Source organism: Ammospiza caudacuta, chromosome 11 (genome assembly GCF_027887145.1).
Source record: "Ammospiza caudacuta isolate bAmmCau1 chromosome 11, bAmmCau1.pri, whole genome shotgun sequence".
NCBI classification, from domain to species: domain Eukaryota; kingdom Metazoa; phylum Chordata; class Aves; order Passeriformes; family Passerellidae; genus Ammospiza; species Ammospiza caudacuta.
This window is the reverse complement of record NC_080603.1, coordinates 27324953-27337505: the sequence shown is the minus strand read 5'-3', so window position 1 is coordinate 27337505 and position 12553 is coordinate 27324953. Positions and strand designations below refer to the sequence as shown.

Sequence of the window (12553 nt, the reverse complement as noted above, 5' to 3'; positions counted from 1 at the left end):
CGGGCAGCGCGCAGGAGCGGCCGGGCTGGCTCAGCCTTTCCGAGCAGCATGCCGAGCTGCAGGCACAGCAGCGGGCCTGGACTGGCCCTATAAAGGAGGTGTCGGGTGCTACCAGGCCACCCGCCCTTCCTCTTCCTCACCGCTCCCCGGGGCCGCGCTCGCCGGCGTGTCGGTGTGCCTCTGGCTCCCGTGGAAGGAAGCTCCTGATAAACACGGCAGCGCTTTCTGGGCAGAAATAAACTCTGCCTTTTTCTTCTGTGGCTCTTCCAATCTTGGAATAAAATCCGAACAAAAATGTTGATTCTAGTGTCTGGAAGAGTTTATTAGTGCCTGGGCAGCATTCCTGACTTCATGTGCCCGCCTCTGGTTTTCAGGGGAGTCTGGTACTCTTTACCTGGGTCATGAATCCTTCCATGCTCCAAACGTAGGCACAACTCCTGTGGACTTTGAGCCTTCTTTCAAGCAGTGAAAAATCAAAGGTAGTGAGTATGTGATCCTCATAATGTCATTATGTATTTTTCAGCTTTTTGATGTGTAGCAGTTTAAAATGTTGTTTTGGGAGTGTGGGTGCTTGCTGTGGTGCTGGAGCTCTGCAGGCTGCTGGGAAGGAAGTCCCTGGGCAGATATCTTGTTTGCTGCTTATCAACGTTTTATTGAGCTCCTGTATTTATGTGCAAATATATTCAATAAATAAATCTTTAATGATGGGATTTTTGTTGTGAAAAGTAGACACAACTCTGTTCAATTCTTATAATTAAATACAGCTAATGGTGGAACAGAAATATAAGCACTTGAACTTCTTTCACTAATTTTTCTGCATGACTGACAAAATTGCTTTGGATTTGGTTTGTTTTCTACAACTTCTGAGCATTCTACAACTTCTGCCTTTAATCACCATTTTTATAAAAGCTAGGTTTTCTTAAGTTATTTCAGAAGCCGTTTTCCAAATATCCCTATTTCTGTTTTCCAATATCCCCATTTCTGTTTTTTGTGTAAGAGTAGAAATTTAAACTTTCATTCTTGGTGTTTTAAAATGGCTTTTAGAGGTAGGAAGGAAAATACAAGGAAAGCAGTGATCTTTTGAGGTTTTTCCAAAATGCCTTCATTGGGTTTAACTCGGGTAGCTTGCTGTGTTAATGGAAAAGGGACACGTTGAGGAGAAGCCGAGCAGAGGAGAGAGTGTTCCGTGTGAGGAGTCCCAAGGGGCAGTGGCAGTGGCAGGGACCAGCCCAGCTCAGGAGCCCCTTTGTGGTGGAAGCTCTGCAGGCTGGGCTTGTGTGCAGAGAGGCTGTTCTGAACAGGGGCTCTTAGAGCCTTGTTTCTCATGGTTATTGTTAGCTGTGTACATGCCATAATTCAAAATGAACAAGCGTAACAATACACTGAAGCAAATACTGATTAAAAACGTGTCTCAAAGATATTTTCCACTTATTTCCTAAAATAAAAGTCATGCAGTTTTTATTACTTCTTTTTAATACCAGTGACTAATTTGGAGCTTTTGCTTGATATCCGAAGACGTGTGTATTTGTTTAGTTTGCGTGAGATTGGTCACGATCCAAAACTGATCACATCAGTAAGTGTGTCTGTGCTGCTGAGCATTGTATATGTAAGGATCTCTATTAAGTCAAGGAAAGCGTCTCCTAAACAGGTTTAGTTTTGCTGTGTATGGAAAAAACATTTTATATTTAGTGTGTAACAGTCATCTCTGATACCTCAGATGGTGACAGGGCAGAGAGAATTAAAAATCCCATTCTCTGTGGTTTAGATTCTCATGTAACTCATTAAATAAATTACATAGATTCATTGTATTTTCTGAGAAGTTGTACACGTTTGTCTCATCCTGGAAGGATGTGATGATAAACATAAATTAAACGTAAGGCCAGAATGAATCAAAGCGCAGAAAGTGCTCTGTTTTGGATCTGAGATTCCCTGAGAAGCAGGCAGCTGTGAATGCAAATGCGGTCGGCTGTGTCTCGTGTCTCACAGCAGACGCCGGAGTGTTTTCAGGACTGTCCTTGCCGCGATTCATGTTGGTGACCGAGTCGGGCAGTGTCGTCATCGCACTGAGCTGGCAGTGCCTCCCTGCTCCAGGTGTCCCCAGCGTGGCGGTGCTGCCTCTCCGTGATGCTGCCGTGGTTTCAGGGTGTGGGACTCTGGTCCTTCCTCGGGGGTGCTGTGCCTGGCACTGCCTGGCCATGCTGCAGAGCCAGGGCGCTGGTTTGCCACTTGGGCAGCAGTCCTTCAGTCCAAGCTGGAGTGCTCTGCTGTCCCTCATTCCCAGGTAATTTTAATTGGTGGCTGTCCCTGCATTGCCATAGCTCGCCGTGGCTGAGCTGAAGTGACCAGGTCTAAGGGCTGCTGCAAGCAGAGCTCGGTGTAACGAGTTCCTCATGAGCTGGACTCGCGTCCCTTTTCGGTTGCCCTCAAGGCAGATGCAAGATGAAGCAATCCGTGGTGGGCCTGCCTGGGAGTGTGCCTGATAGGCAGAGAGCAGAGAGCAGCAAGGCGTCCCCCATGGAATCGTGCCCCACTGTGCTCCTGAGGTGTCCTCAGGGTCAGGAGAGCTGCTGGCATTGTCACCAGGAGCAGGACCACACACCAGCGTGGGGCACGTGACATGAATGGCTGTTCTATTCCTGGTAATTAGGTTCAGATTTAATCTTGCTAGTTAATTTGATGTGTGCAGGGATGTGGTAGCCGCATCCAGACACCTGACTCGAAATTATTGTCCTAACAAAGTGGTTGTCATGTGAACGGGCAAGAGCTTTGAAATCTGGAGTTTTTGATGTGGGCAAAGGTAGGAGGAGTGGCCCAGCCGTGAGTTAGTGAGGCCAAGGGGAGGAGCTTATTGTCCAGAGGAAGTGGTACTATTAATTAATTAATAGTGTTAGTAGTGACCATGTGTATGTCCTGATCCATCAGGTGCTGTCTGCAGTGCTCCCTCGGGACTCCTTTTGCCCACTGCTTTGTCCAGCTGTCTCTGGGGAAGGAAAAGCCACCCTTTGCACCAGGGCCATGTGGCAGCTGCAGGAGGAAGGGAAGTGGGACCTGAGCAGCACTGAGGTGTTGGTCTGTTTTCCCTTGCAGTGCTGGAGATGTTCAGGCATCAGACCCGTGGGAAGCCGGGGTTGGTGAATGCTGCACCTGTCACCAGTGAGAGCTCCTCCGGGTCACTTCTGCTGAAACCATCAGCATCAGCTGAATTTGGTGTCAGGGGGAAGTGATTCCTTCCCTTGCTGAGTCATGGATGTGGTTTTGTTTTTTCTGTAGAGAGTCTTCTTATGGATGAAGCTAATCATTGTGTTTTATATAAATTCATACACGCACGTGCAGCTGGAAATCGCCTGTCCCTATGGGACAGTTTCTGCCTCTTTGCTGCTGCTGCAAGTGCCTCCTGGCTCTGAGCCTGGGCTGTGGGACTCATCCTGGGGTTTGCCATGTGGCTGTTCTTGAGGACAGCATCCCGCAGCCAAGACAGGCGAGAGCAAAATTACAGTAAAACTGCAGTCAGCAATGCTGTGTTCCTAGTGAGCCTGAGTCACAGCTGCAGCGTGTGTTTCACAGGTGCAGTGCTCTGTTCATGCACCCTGTGCTGCCCGGGGAGGCCCCAGGGCTGGGGGCTGCTCCTGGGCTGACCCCGCTGCCGTGGTCATCCTGCTGCTCTCCTGCCTTGCTGGGCTTGTGTACATTTGCAGTTAATCAAACAAAATGTGCAAGAGTCGGATTAATAAATAGCTTGTAGTTTTTGGAAGGGTGCGTACTTGATTTATTATGGCCTCTCAAAAGCCTTTGTATAGAAACATGTTTAAAATTAGTATTAGAGCAAGAAAATTAAAACCACTTTAATAAAGCAGGTTTTGTTTTTTCAATTCAGTTTGTTACTTCTTGGAATTTTAACTTAAATCACTAGATTACTGTTATTTTTAAAGATAAACAACTTCTTTTTAGACTTGCTTGGGCAATGTCACTTCTTTTACGGTAGGAATTCCCCTGTGCCAGGATAATACAGAACTTCCCATTTCTAAAATGCACTATGTGAATGTTATGGCAAGGGAATTACAGTGCAAATATGTTTTTATTACCAGAAGCGGTATTTGTGACTTCAGTGGTGGGTGGGGATGGATATGTAAATGCTTTGTAATACATAAATTGATGAAAAGTGGATTAAAGGCAGAGTAGTCCTTGCCCATTTTGTGTCCCTGACTTAAAGCTGCAAGAACAGAATAACATCTTGTGTGCCACGTCCTCGTCGAGAGACAGGGCCTGGCCCGTGCCTGTTCTTGCTCATGAATACACATCCAGCTAATGCTGTCAAACTGTGAATCCCGTGTGTCCCTGAAGTCTCAAATTTTGTAACAGGGATTAATATATACTCCAGGTTATTTAAAAAAATCAGCAGGCATGTTTCTTGACTTTAATATTTTTAAAATTACAGCAAGAGCAGTTAATCCGTAACTGTCTGCTCCTTAAAGGTAAGAGGGTTTATGGAATTTGCAATGTAGCTTTCTGACTTGAAAATAGCATTACTGTAATCTAAAGTAAGAGAGGATTGGGCTGTGGGATTTGTATGTCAGTGCCCGTGCGCTGCTGGTGGGAATTGGCTCACAGTTTGATTAGGGATGGAAATCTTGGGGCAATACCTGATTTCTGCGCATGGCCGGGGCATGTAGTGTACAACATGGTGCCTCTTTGTTCATTATTTATCAAGTTTTCATGAACCGAGTACTCTTGCGTGTGTTAAATTCAGATGGAATGTCACAGTTAGGTGGTTCTGCTAAAACAGTTTCAGAAACTGTGAAATAGACTCAAGATAAAACCATGTCTGATTGGGATGTGCTGGAGGAGCCACTGAAGTCAGTGGGAGGTTGCACCAGGAAAGTCTGTCAGAGCTAAAACAGTACAGAAAAAACCTTTAAAACACTACTACTAGCAGTAGTAGTAGTACTAAAACTATGTATGTCATGCAAAATATCTGCGTCACAGAAGCAGTGTTGGCAGGTTTTTTACTAATCTGGTGTGGCACTTGGTAGCTCAAAGCCAACATGTGCTTGCAGTTTTACCAGCTCCCAGTCGCAGGCTGCTGTGAAACCCAGCCCAGGCTACAGAACCCTGGCAGCCCTGCTCTGGGGCTGGCTGCTCTCTGCTCCTGCCTCTGCCCTCCCATTCTGGCCTGAAACACACAAAAGTACAAAATTGTAAAAGGAATCGGCTTCCATTTCCCTGCTGTGCTATGGGAGCAGCGGGTGCAGCCCGGAGTGTGAGACAATCTTCAGCTGCAGTTTACTGAAGAATATTTTCCTTTATCCAGTCCTATACTGTTATGTGACAAGACGTTAATTAGCTCATTGTTTCAGCTTAATTTTGTGACAGTGCTATAATTATATCCCTCAATTGTGCCATGGAGTAATTGCTGTATCTCTTCCAAATTTTATATTGAGATATGTTATTGGTAAACTTTGAGTTTGGCAGAGGTGTTTTGAAAATACTGTAAGGAATCAGTAATTTTGTGTTCCTTGATTTAAAAGACAGCCATTTGGCAATTTCAAGCTTTGAGACTGCCCTGTCAGTGTAAATAGAATATTGATTTTATTCCATTTCCTATCTCATTAGAGTCATTGTCATGAGGATGAATTCACGTTGTGTAATTATCTGTTCTTGCTGACAGTTCTCATGTCATTGAGACTGGTGTTTTCAGCTTCCACTTTCTCTAAGCATAAAAATAGCATTCTTCCCTGCCATCTTCTTCTTCAGAGCTGGGCTTCCTGCCTGCCCAGCTTTCCACATCTTTGAGAGATGTGTGTGAATTGAGATAACCAGGGATGTCCAGCAACCCCAGTTACAGGAACAGTGAAAACAGTGCCTCTTTGGGAGCGATTCTCAGTGCAGGGAGTTACCTAATTTTTGTGTCAAAGACTGTAATGAGAGGGGAAAATGCATTGCTAATCTGTCTGCACATGTCTTAATAGCAATAAGGGGAAGTAACAGGAGTCTCTTCTGTGTCAGATTCACTTTCTTGGACATTTCCAGGTAACCTTTCCATTGATTTGTGAGGCTGTTTCTTAATCATTTTCATTGACCCAGCTCAGGAGACAACTAAGTCATCTCTGTTACCCTCCTAAGGAATGACTCCTCGGTGTTATTCTCTCTTTTGTCTCTTCTGAGAATTACTTTTTAATTTGCTTTCAATCCTTGTAGCTCAATATTCAGTCAAGGCAAGGTTCTGCCTTGGCCAAACCACTGCTGCAGTATTCCCAAGACAAGTGGCAAACACTTCCAGATTTCAAAAGGTGAAATTTAAAACCCACCTGTGGATCACAAGAATCTTTAGTACTGACTGCTCTGCTAGGTGGGGTCTAGAAACTGTCAGCCCCTAAATCAGTTTTAATTGAATGAAAAATAAGAAGTTCAATCCCTTTCCTGTCCTGTTCCTATGGTTCTCCCTCTGGATTTGTTACAGTCGTTCCCACCTTATCAGGGACAGCCCCAAGGAGACATCACATGTATCAGCTGGGTTTTGCAGACAGTGTATCTTCTAGCATGTGAAGCTTGCTGGGGACTCCTTAGTGACTGAGCTAGTATCACAAGAGAATTTTCAAGTGATGGGAAAACATTTATGCAGATAAAAAAGGATAATTCTATGCTAACATCTTCCTTTATTTAGTGGATATTGAAGATGAGCTTCTGCTCTGACGTCAGGCTTTATTTCTGCTCAAAGGCTATTTTTAAAGCTGACATTTCTGGCTGTTTTCAGGTAGACAACAAACTATGACAAAACACTTTTTCTTCAAGCAACTGTTCGTACAATATATACATCTAGTATTTTTTTGTGTTCTGAAGATTTACCTTCGAGGCATCAGCTCCTTGGAGTAATGCTTTTCTTTTTGTGGGTGGCAGCCTGAAGAAGGAAGGGTGGAATTAGTTAGTGCAGTCACAAGTGTGTCACTGACCTCAGCAGGAGCAGGATTTCTCTCTGAGTGGGTGATTGTCCAAACCCTAACAGAAAACTTCTTACAAACCTGGGAGTAGAACACGGTTCGGGGAGCCTTCCCAGGGATATTTCTCCTGTCAGTATATGAGAGCACAAAAGCCAGTTTCATCTGTTTTTATTTTGGGCACTGCCTTCGTGCTCTCTTTCCTTTCTTGTTAGGGGTGACTGCTTCTGTAATGAGAGTGAAATGTCTTGTTTGGGAACTGTGGCCTTTAACTTGCATTGGCTTTGGCATATAAAATGCATCAATTTGCTGCTCTAACTCTTCTTAGTGTTTGGAAAAATCAATGCTTGGTATGGATTGGTTACCAAGCTGATGAGCAGGAGAAAACCCTGCTTAGAGCTGTTCCACAGCTTTGTGGTAGAGCCCTTCTTGCTGGCAGTGGCAGCGCCCTGTCCTGAGGGTCTAACAGGGAACAGATGTTCCTAGCAAAATAACACAAGTCATTTTGTGCAGTGCAGGAGTGATGGTGGGAAGCTCTTTGCTGTGGAGGATGAGTTGCAGTGCACCTTGGCTCCGGGCTGGGGGATGTGTTTAGGCTTCCAGGAGTGCTCTGATGTGCTGGTATTCCTGCACGAGGCTGCAGGGAGGCCTGGTGGATCTGGTGGACCTGCTGGCACACGGCCCCAGCAGCACATCCTCTGCTTTCAGATCTCTTGGTGCTAATCTGTCACGGCTGGGAAGTGCAAGAACCAAACTGGTTTGCCTGGACATTTGTTACAGAACAAGTTTTCGAGACCTAAGAATTCAGTATACGGAGCACCGAGGAGTAGTGACTGGTGGTGCAGGATGACCCCGAACTTCAGACTTTTAGGCAGTTGAAGCAAATGAGTATCTGTGTTTACCACAAAGACACTTAGCTGTTAACCTGTGCTTGCAAGTAATTAGGTCGTTGTTTGTCTCTTGCTAGCAGGGATTAAAAACGTGGCATGATTTCAAGTGTCCTGGCAAAGAACACACGGTGCCTGTTGTAATCTCATTAGCTCTGTTAGGTGTGTTTTCCTTCCCCTGGAGTTGGTTGTTCTGATCACTGTGTCCCTAGAAAAAGACTGTAGCTTTTTCTCATCTGTTGGTTTGCATGCACGCTGACAGCATTGCTTCCCAGGGTGTGATTCTGGGGTCTGTGTCAGTGACCTGCATTGGAGGGCGGTGGGAAATGGGAAGATGATGAAGCAGCATCTTTAGAAAGACGGGGATGGGGCTAGTGCTCCCCTCAGCAGAGGCAGAGGATGCTGCTGGGGCTGCACTGCTGGCAGAATCCCCGTGGCTGGTGCTGCCAGTGTGTCCCCGCAGTGCCACCAGGGTCCCGCTCTGCTCCGTCCTCTGGGCACTGCGATCCTCAGGTGGGACAGGAGCTGTAGTTCATTATAGTGGATTTGCATTTGCAGGTGGCACCAGCTTCTGTGGCAGAGCTGGGCATGTGAGCGGCGGGTGCAGGGAAACCCCTGCAGCCCCCCGGGCATCCTCGGCGGCGTTTGCCCCGCTGCCGGGCGGTGTCTGCAGTGTTAGCCCCGGTGCCGGGCGGCGTTTGCAGTGTTAGCCCCGCTGCCGGGCGGTGTTTGCAGTGTTTGCCCCGCTGCCGGGCGGTGTTTGCAGTGTTAGCCCCGCTGCCGGGCGGTGTTTGCCCCGCTGCCGGGCGGTGTTTGTAGTATTTGCCCCGCTGCCGGGCGGTGTTTGTAGTATTTGCCCCGCTGCCGGGCGGTGTTTGCAGTGTTTGCCCCGCTGCCGGGCGGTGTTTGCAGTGTTAGCCCCGGTGCCGGGCGGTGTTTGCAGTATTTGCCCCGCTGCCGGGCGGTGTTTGTAGTATTTGCCCCGCTGCCGGGCGGTTTTGCGGCGGCCGGCGGCGCTCCCGCGGCTCGCCGCGGTTCACAGCGCTGCTCCCGGCGGCTGGGCCGCTGTCCCCGGGGCCGCGGCCGTGTCCGAGCGGGCGGGCGGGCGCCGCCGGGACCGAGCCGCTCCGGGGTCAGCGTGTCTCGGTGTGTGCTCACGCCGGGCGGCCCGACGGGGCGGTGCCGGTGCCGTTCGGCCGCCGCGTTCCGCGCGCCGCGGGGGGAGCCGCGGCGGGCGGTCAGGCTGCGCCGGGCCCGAGCCGCTCGGAGGGCCGGCGGGCGCTGCCGGTGCCGTTCCCGGCGCCGTTCCCGGCCGCCTCCGCTCGCCGGTACCGCCGGGCCGCACGCGCGGCCCCCGGCGGGCGCGCTCGGGGCAGCGCGGCGCGGCCGGCGTCTGACAGGCGCGACCTTTCATAAGACGGCCCCCGCCATTGGCTCCCTGCCCGGAGTGTCGCTGCAACGCTCGCCGCGATTGGCCCGCGGCGGTGCTGCCGCCCGGCCCCGCGCGGGGACGCGGCCCCGCCGCCCGCAGCCGTGAGTGCCCTGCGCGGGGCGGCGGCTCGCGGGGCGCCCGCGCCGCCCGCTCGTAACGTGTCTCTTCTCTCCACAGGTTGGTACTAAGAAGTGCCTTTCCTGACGTCGCTGCTGCTTGGGACCGCTTCTAGAGCAGCCGCTGCTTTTGCCTTGCTTGCTGCCAGCTAGACTGCGACGACAGCGCTCCGCCGCTGCCAGCCCCGCGCCGCCGGGAGGAGGGTCCGGCGCCGCTCCCCCGCCGCCGCTGCACTGTGCACTAAAGTGTGCCGCGAAGGTCAGAGCTCTGCTGCCCGAAAGCCGAGGAGAGGAGGAGAAAAAGCCCAGCCTAAAGCCGGTGTCGGTCGTTGCTCTAAACTGCTGCATCTGTCTATGCCAAACTAATCGATCCCGGTTGCACCGCAGAGCCCGCTGCGAGCCCGCTGCCCGGAGGCACCTGCCCGCCGCCGTCCCCGGGAGCAGCTCGGGAGCCGCTGCCGGAGCCGCCACGTGCCCATGCTTGCGGCGGCCGCCCTCAGGACGGGATGCTGAGCGCTGCGCGGGGCTAGTCCGGCCACGCTCCCTCCCGCTGCCCGCCCGGCCTCCCCAGCCCCGCTAACGGTGCCACGCTCCCAACTCTGTGACACAGCTCTTCTCGGGATCGCAGCCACCCGGTTTTACACGCACTTGTTTTAAAATAGGGAGCGGGGGAAAAAAGTGTTCTAGAGGTGGCACTTTTGTAATTTTCAGTTTATCAGTTCAGCTACCCGTTTGCCCGTTTTTATTGGAAATTTTAACTACCTGTAAAATCTAAAGATGGCTGTTAGCGTCACACCGATCCGGGACACAAAATGGCTAACGCTGGAAGTGTGTAGGGAGTTCCAAAGGGGGACTTGCTCACGACCAGACACGGAATGTAAATTTGCACACCCATCGAAAAGCTGCCAAGTTGAAAACGGACGCGTAATCGCCTGCTTTGACTCATTGAAAGTGAGTAAATATTACATTATTTTCAAGGATAAATGGTTAATGAAAGAAGCAGTTGTAGCCAGAGAAATCCTGCAGCCGAGCAGGAGCAAGTGCTGGCTGCCAGCAGTGGGGTATTTTGCTGCTTTTATTTTATTGATGCTTGTCGATTTGTGTTGCTGCTTTCCTCAGGGGAAAGGGAAAGATATAGGGAACGAAGTGAAAATACGTCTGGCGGGGCTCAAATCCTCAGTATGGCTACAGGGGCTCATTCTTCGCCTCCAAATTATTCCCTGCCTGTAGCTGGAATAAAGGGCACTTCACGTAGAAACAGCAAAGTCACTGTGAGGATTCTTTGTTTTTAATAGCACAAACCACGTAAGCAATATGAGGATTTGTTTCCATCTCGTAACTACCAGCGGGTTGTTGGTGTCCCTGGACAGCTGATGGTGAACCTTAGAAGAGTGTTTTCCTCCCTGGGTTATTCGGGTGCCTGTGAGCACCATGCTTGCCTTTCTGTGTTGGCACTGGTGCGGTTATCCCATCTTTCTCCCAAGTGCACTCGCTTAAGGGAATGACAGCACTTAGCAGAAGCAAGGTGCCTCTGGATGTTCAAGCGTGGCAGGAGCAGAGAGGGTTTTCAGGAGGTACATCCCATCTAGGCACCATAAATACAGGCCTGTTGTTTCACTGTAGCTGCGGTGCCAGCAGTAGGTGTTAAATGTGCAGGTCCCAGCTCCTTCCCTTGGGTTTTCATGATTTGAGTAACTTCACATGTAAAATACTCGTACCACAAACAGTACAGAATTAATCCAGCGGAGTCATGAAAGAATCAAAACTTGGGAAGCAAACATTTGTCTGTCAGTTTTTTCTGCAGTGTGATTTTCTCCCCAAGAAGGGGAGCTGGCTGCTGGCAGGGCCGTGCTGGGAGGGAGCTGGGGCTGGGGCTGGGGCTGGGGCAGCTCGTGGCTCAGCCGGGCCCAGCGCAGCGTGAGCGGGGCAGGAAGTGGCTGACAGCAGGTCTCTGTAGATCCTCAGCATCCCGAGCTTCACTGTGTGTCCTGTCTCTGGTCAGGGGATGGGGTAAAGCTCTACAGTGCTCTCAGGCCTGAAATGCTCCACCACCCCCAGCCATGGCTTAACTTGCAGATACTGAAAGGGTTGGTTTCTCTGTCGTTCAATGTATTTTTGAATACAGCAATTACAATGAGTGCAGGATATCAATTTTAAAATGTGGAAATAAGATGTTTTTATGCATTAAGCAGGTGCTGGAGGTAGGAGCAGAGCCAGGGCTGCCCGTGGTGCCAGTGGGGAGTGCCAGCCCCGTGTGCCAGCGCGTGTCGGCGTGGCCGTCGGTGGCTGCGCGGTGTCACCGTGGGGATGTTGGTGCTGCCGGAGCACGGGCCTGGCCCCGGAGCCTCTCAGCCGTTGCTGTGACTGCCACCGTGGGTTTGCTGGTGCAGCAGCACCCGCAGTGTCCCCGGCTTGGTTTCCCAGCAACGTGTGTCTGGCCACCGCGGCCTGACCCCGCTGGCCTTGCTGCTCATGGCGAGGATCTGCCGAAAGGCTGGAAAGCAGCCGCTAGAGTGACCCGGACATGATGTCAGTGCTCGCTGGAAGTGCCTTAAAATCTCAGTGCAGGACGGGGGTGCTGCTGGTGCTGGAGCCGGGCGGCGGCGTGAGCTGGTGTCTGTGTGAGAGGGGATGGAGCAGGGCCTGGCCTGCTTTCCCCAGCCCCGGCAGCGTGACTGGCCCTTCTGCTGCCGTCAGCAGGGCTCTTCGCTTCCCTTTTTAATGCAGGAGCCGAGGCTGACCTTTGCCAAGCCCGGCAAGGTCCGTGGGTGATAACCGTGGGTAACGTTACAGCGCTGCTGCGGGCCCTCGGAAAGGAGTGTGCTGCTTGCCCTGTGGAGTCAGCGCAGGGGCCGAGCTGGGAGCTGGGAAAGAATCTGCTGTTTAAAAATACACTGCTGACCAGAGCTGTTTACTCGTGCTCATGCTGAAAGGTTTGCCAGTGGCTGAGCTCTGTGTGCTGGAGAGGCTCCCGGGGATGCGGGGCAGGATCCCGCGGTGTCCCGGCGCTGCGGCTCCAGCGGCTCCCAGCCCCTGGGCAGGGCCCTTAGTTAAGGAGCTGTGCCATGCACGGGAATACCCTGGGGAAACAGCACATGGAATATCCCCCTCTGGGGAATTCCCAGTCCAATTCCCCTTGTTGAAACTATTGCTCAGTTTTGGTTTTGTTTCAGCTCTGTGTCAGTT

At 51.0% G+C, this 12553-nt stretch overlaps 1 protein-coding gene across 16 annotated transcripts in view; it reads left to right on the top strand.

The window, feature by feature from the left end:
- The window catches only part of MBNL1 (muscleblind like splicing regulator 1), a 64436-nt gene that overhangs the window by 10107 nt on the left and 41776 nt on the right, over positions 1-12553 (top strand). For 9 of the 16 annotated variants that reach the window (XM_058812117.1, XM_058812114.1, XM_058812112.1 and 6 more), the window contains exon 2: positions 9429-10318. The exons of 4 other annotated variants lie outside the window; for them this stretch is intronic. In XM_058812117.1, the coding sequence (XP_058668100.1) occupies positions 10145-10318 (174 nt within the window). In that variant the 5' untranslated portion in view covers positions 9429-10144. Of the gene's footprint in view, positions 1-236; positions 483-9371; positions 10319-12553 lie in introns of those variants that run through there. 3 more of the 16 variants (XM_058812120.1, XM_058812119.1, XM_058812123.1) reach the window with 3 other exon arrangements.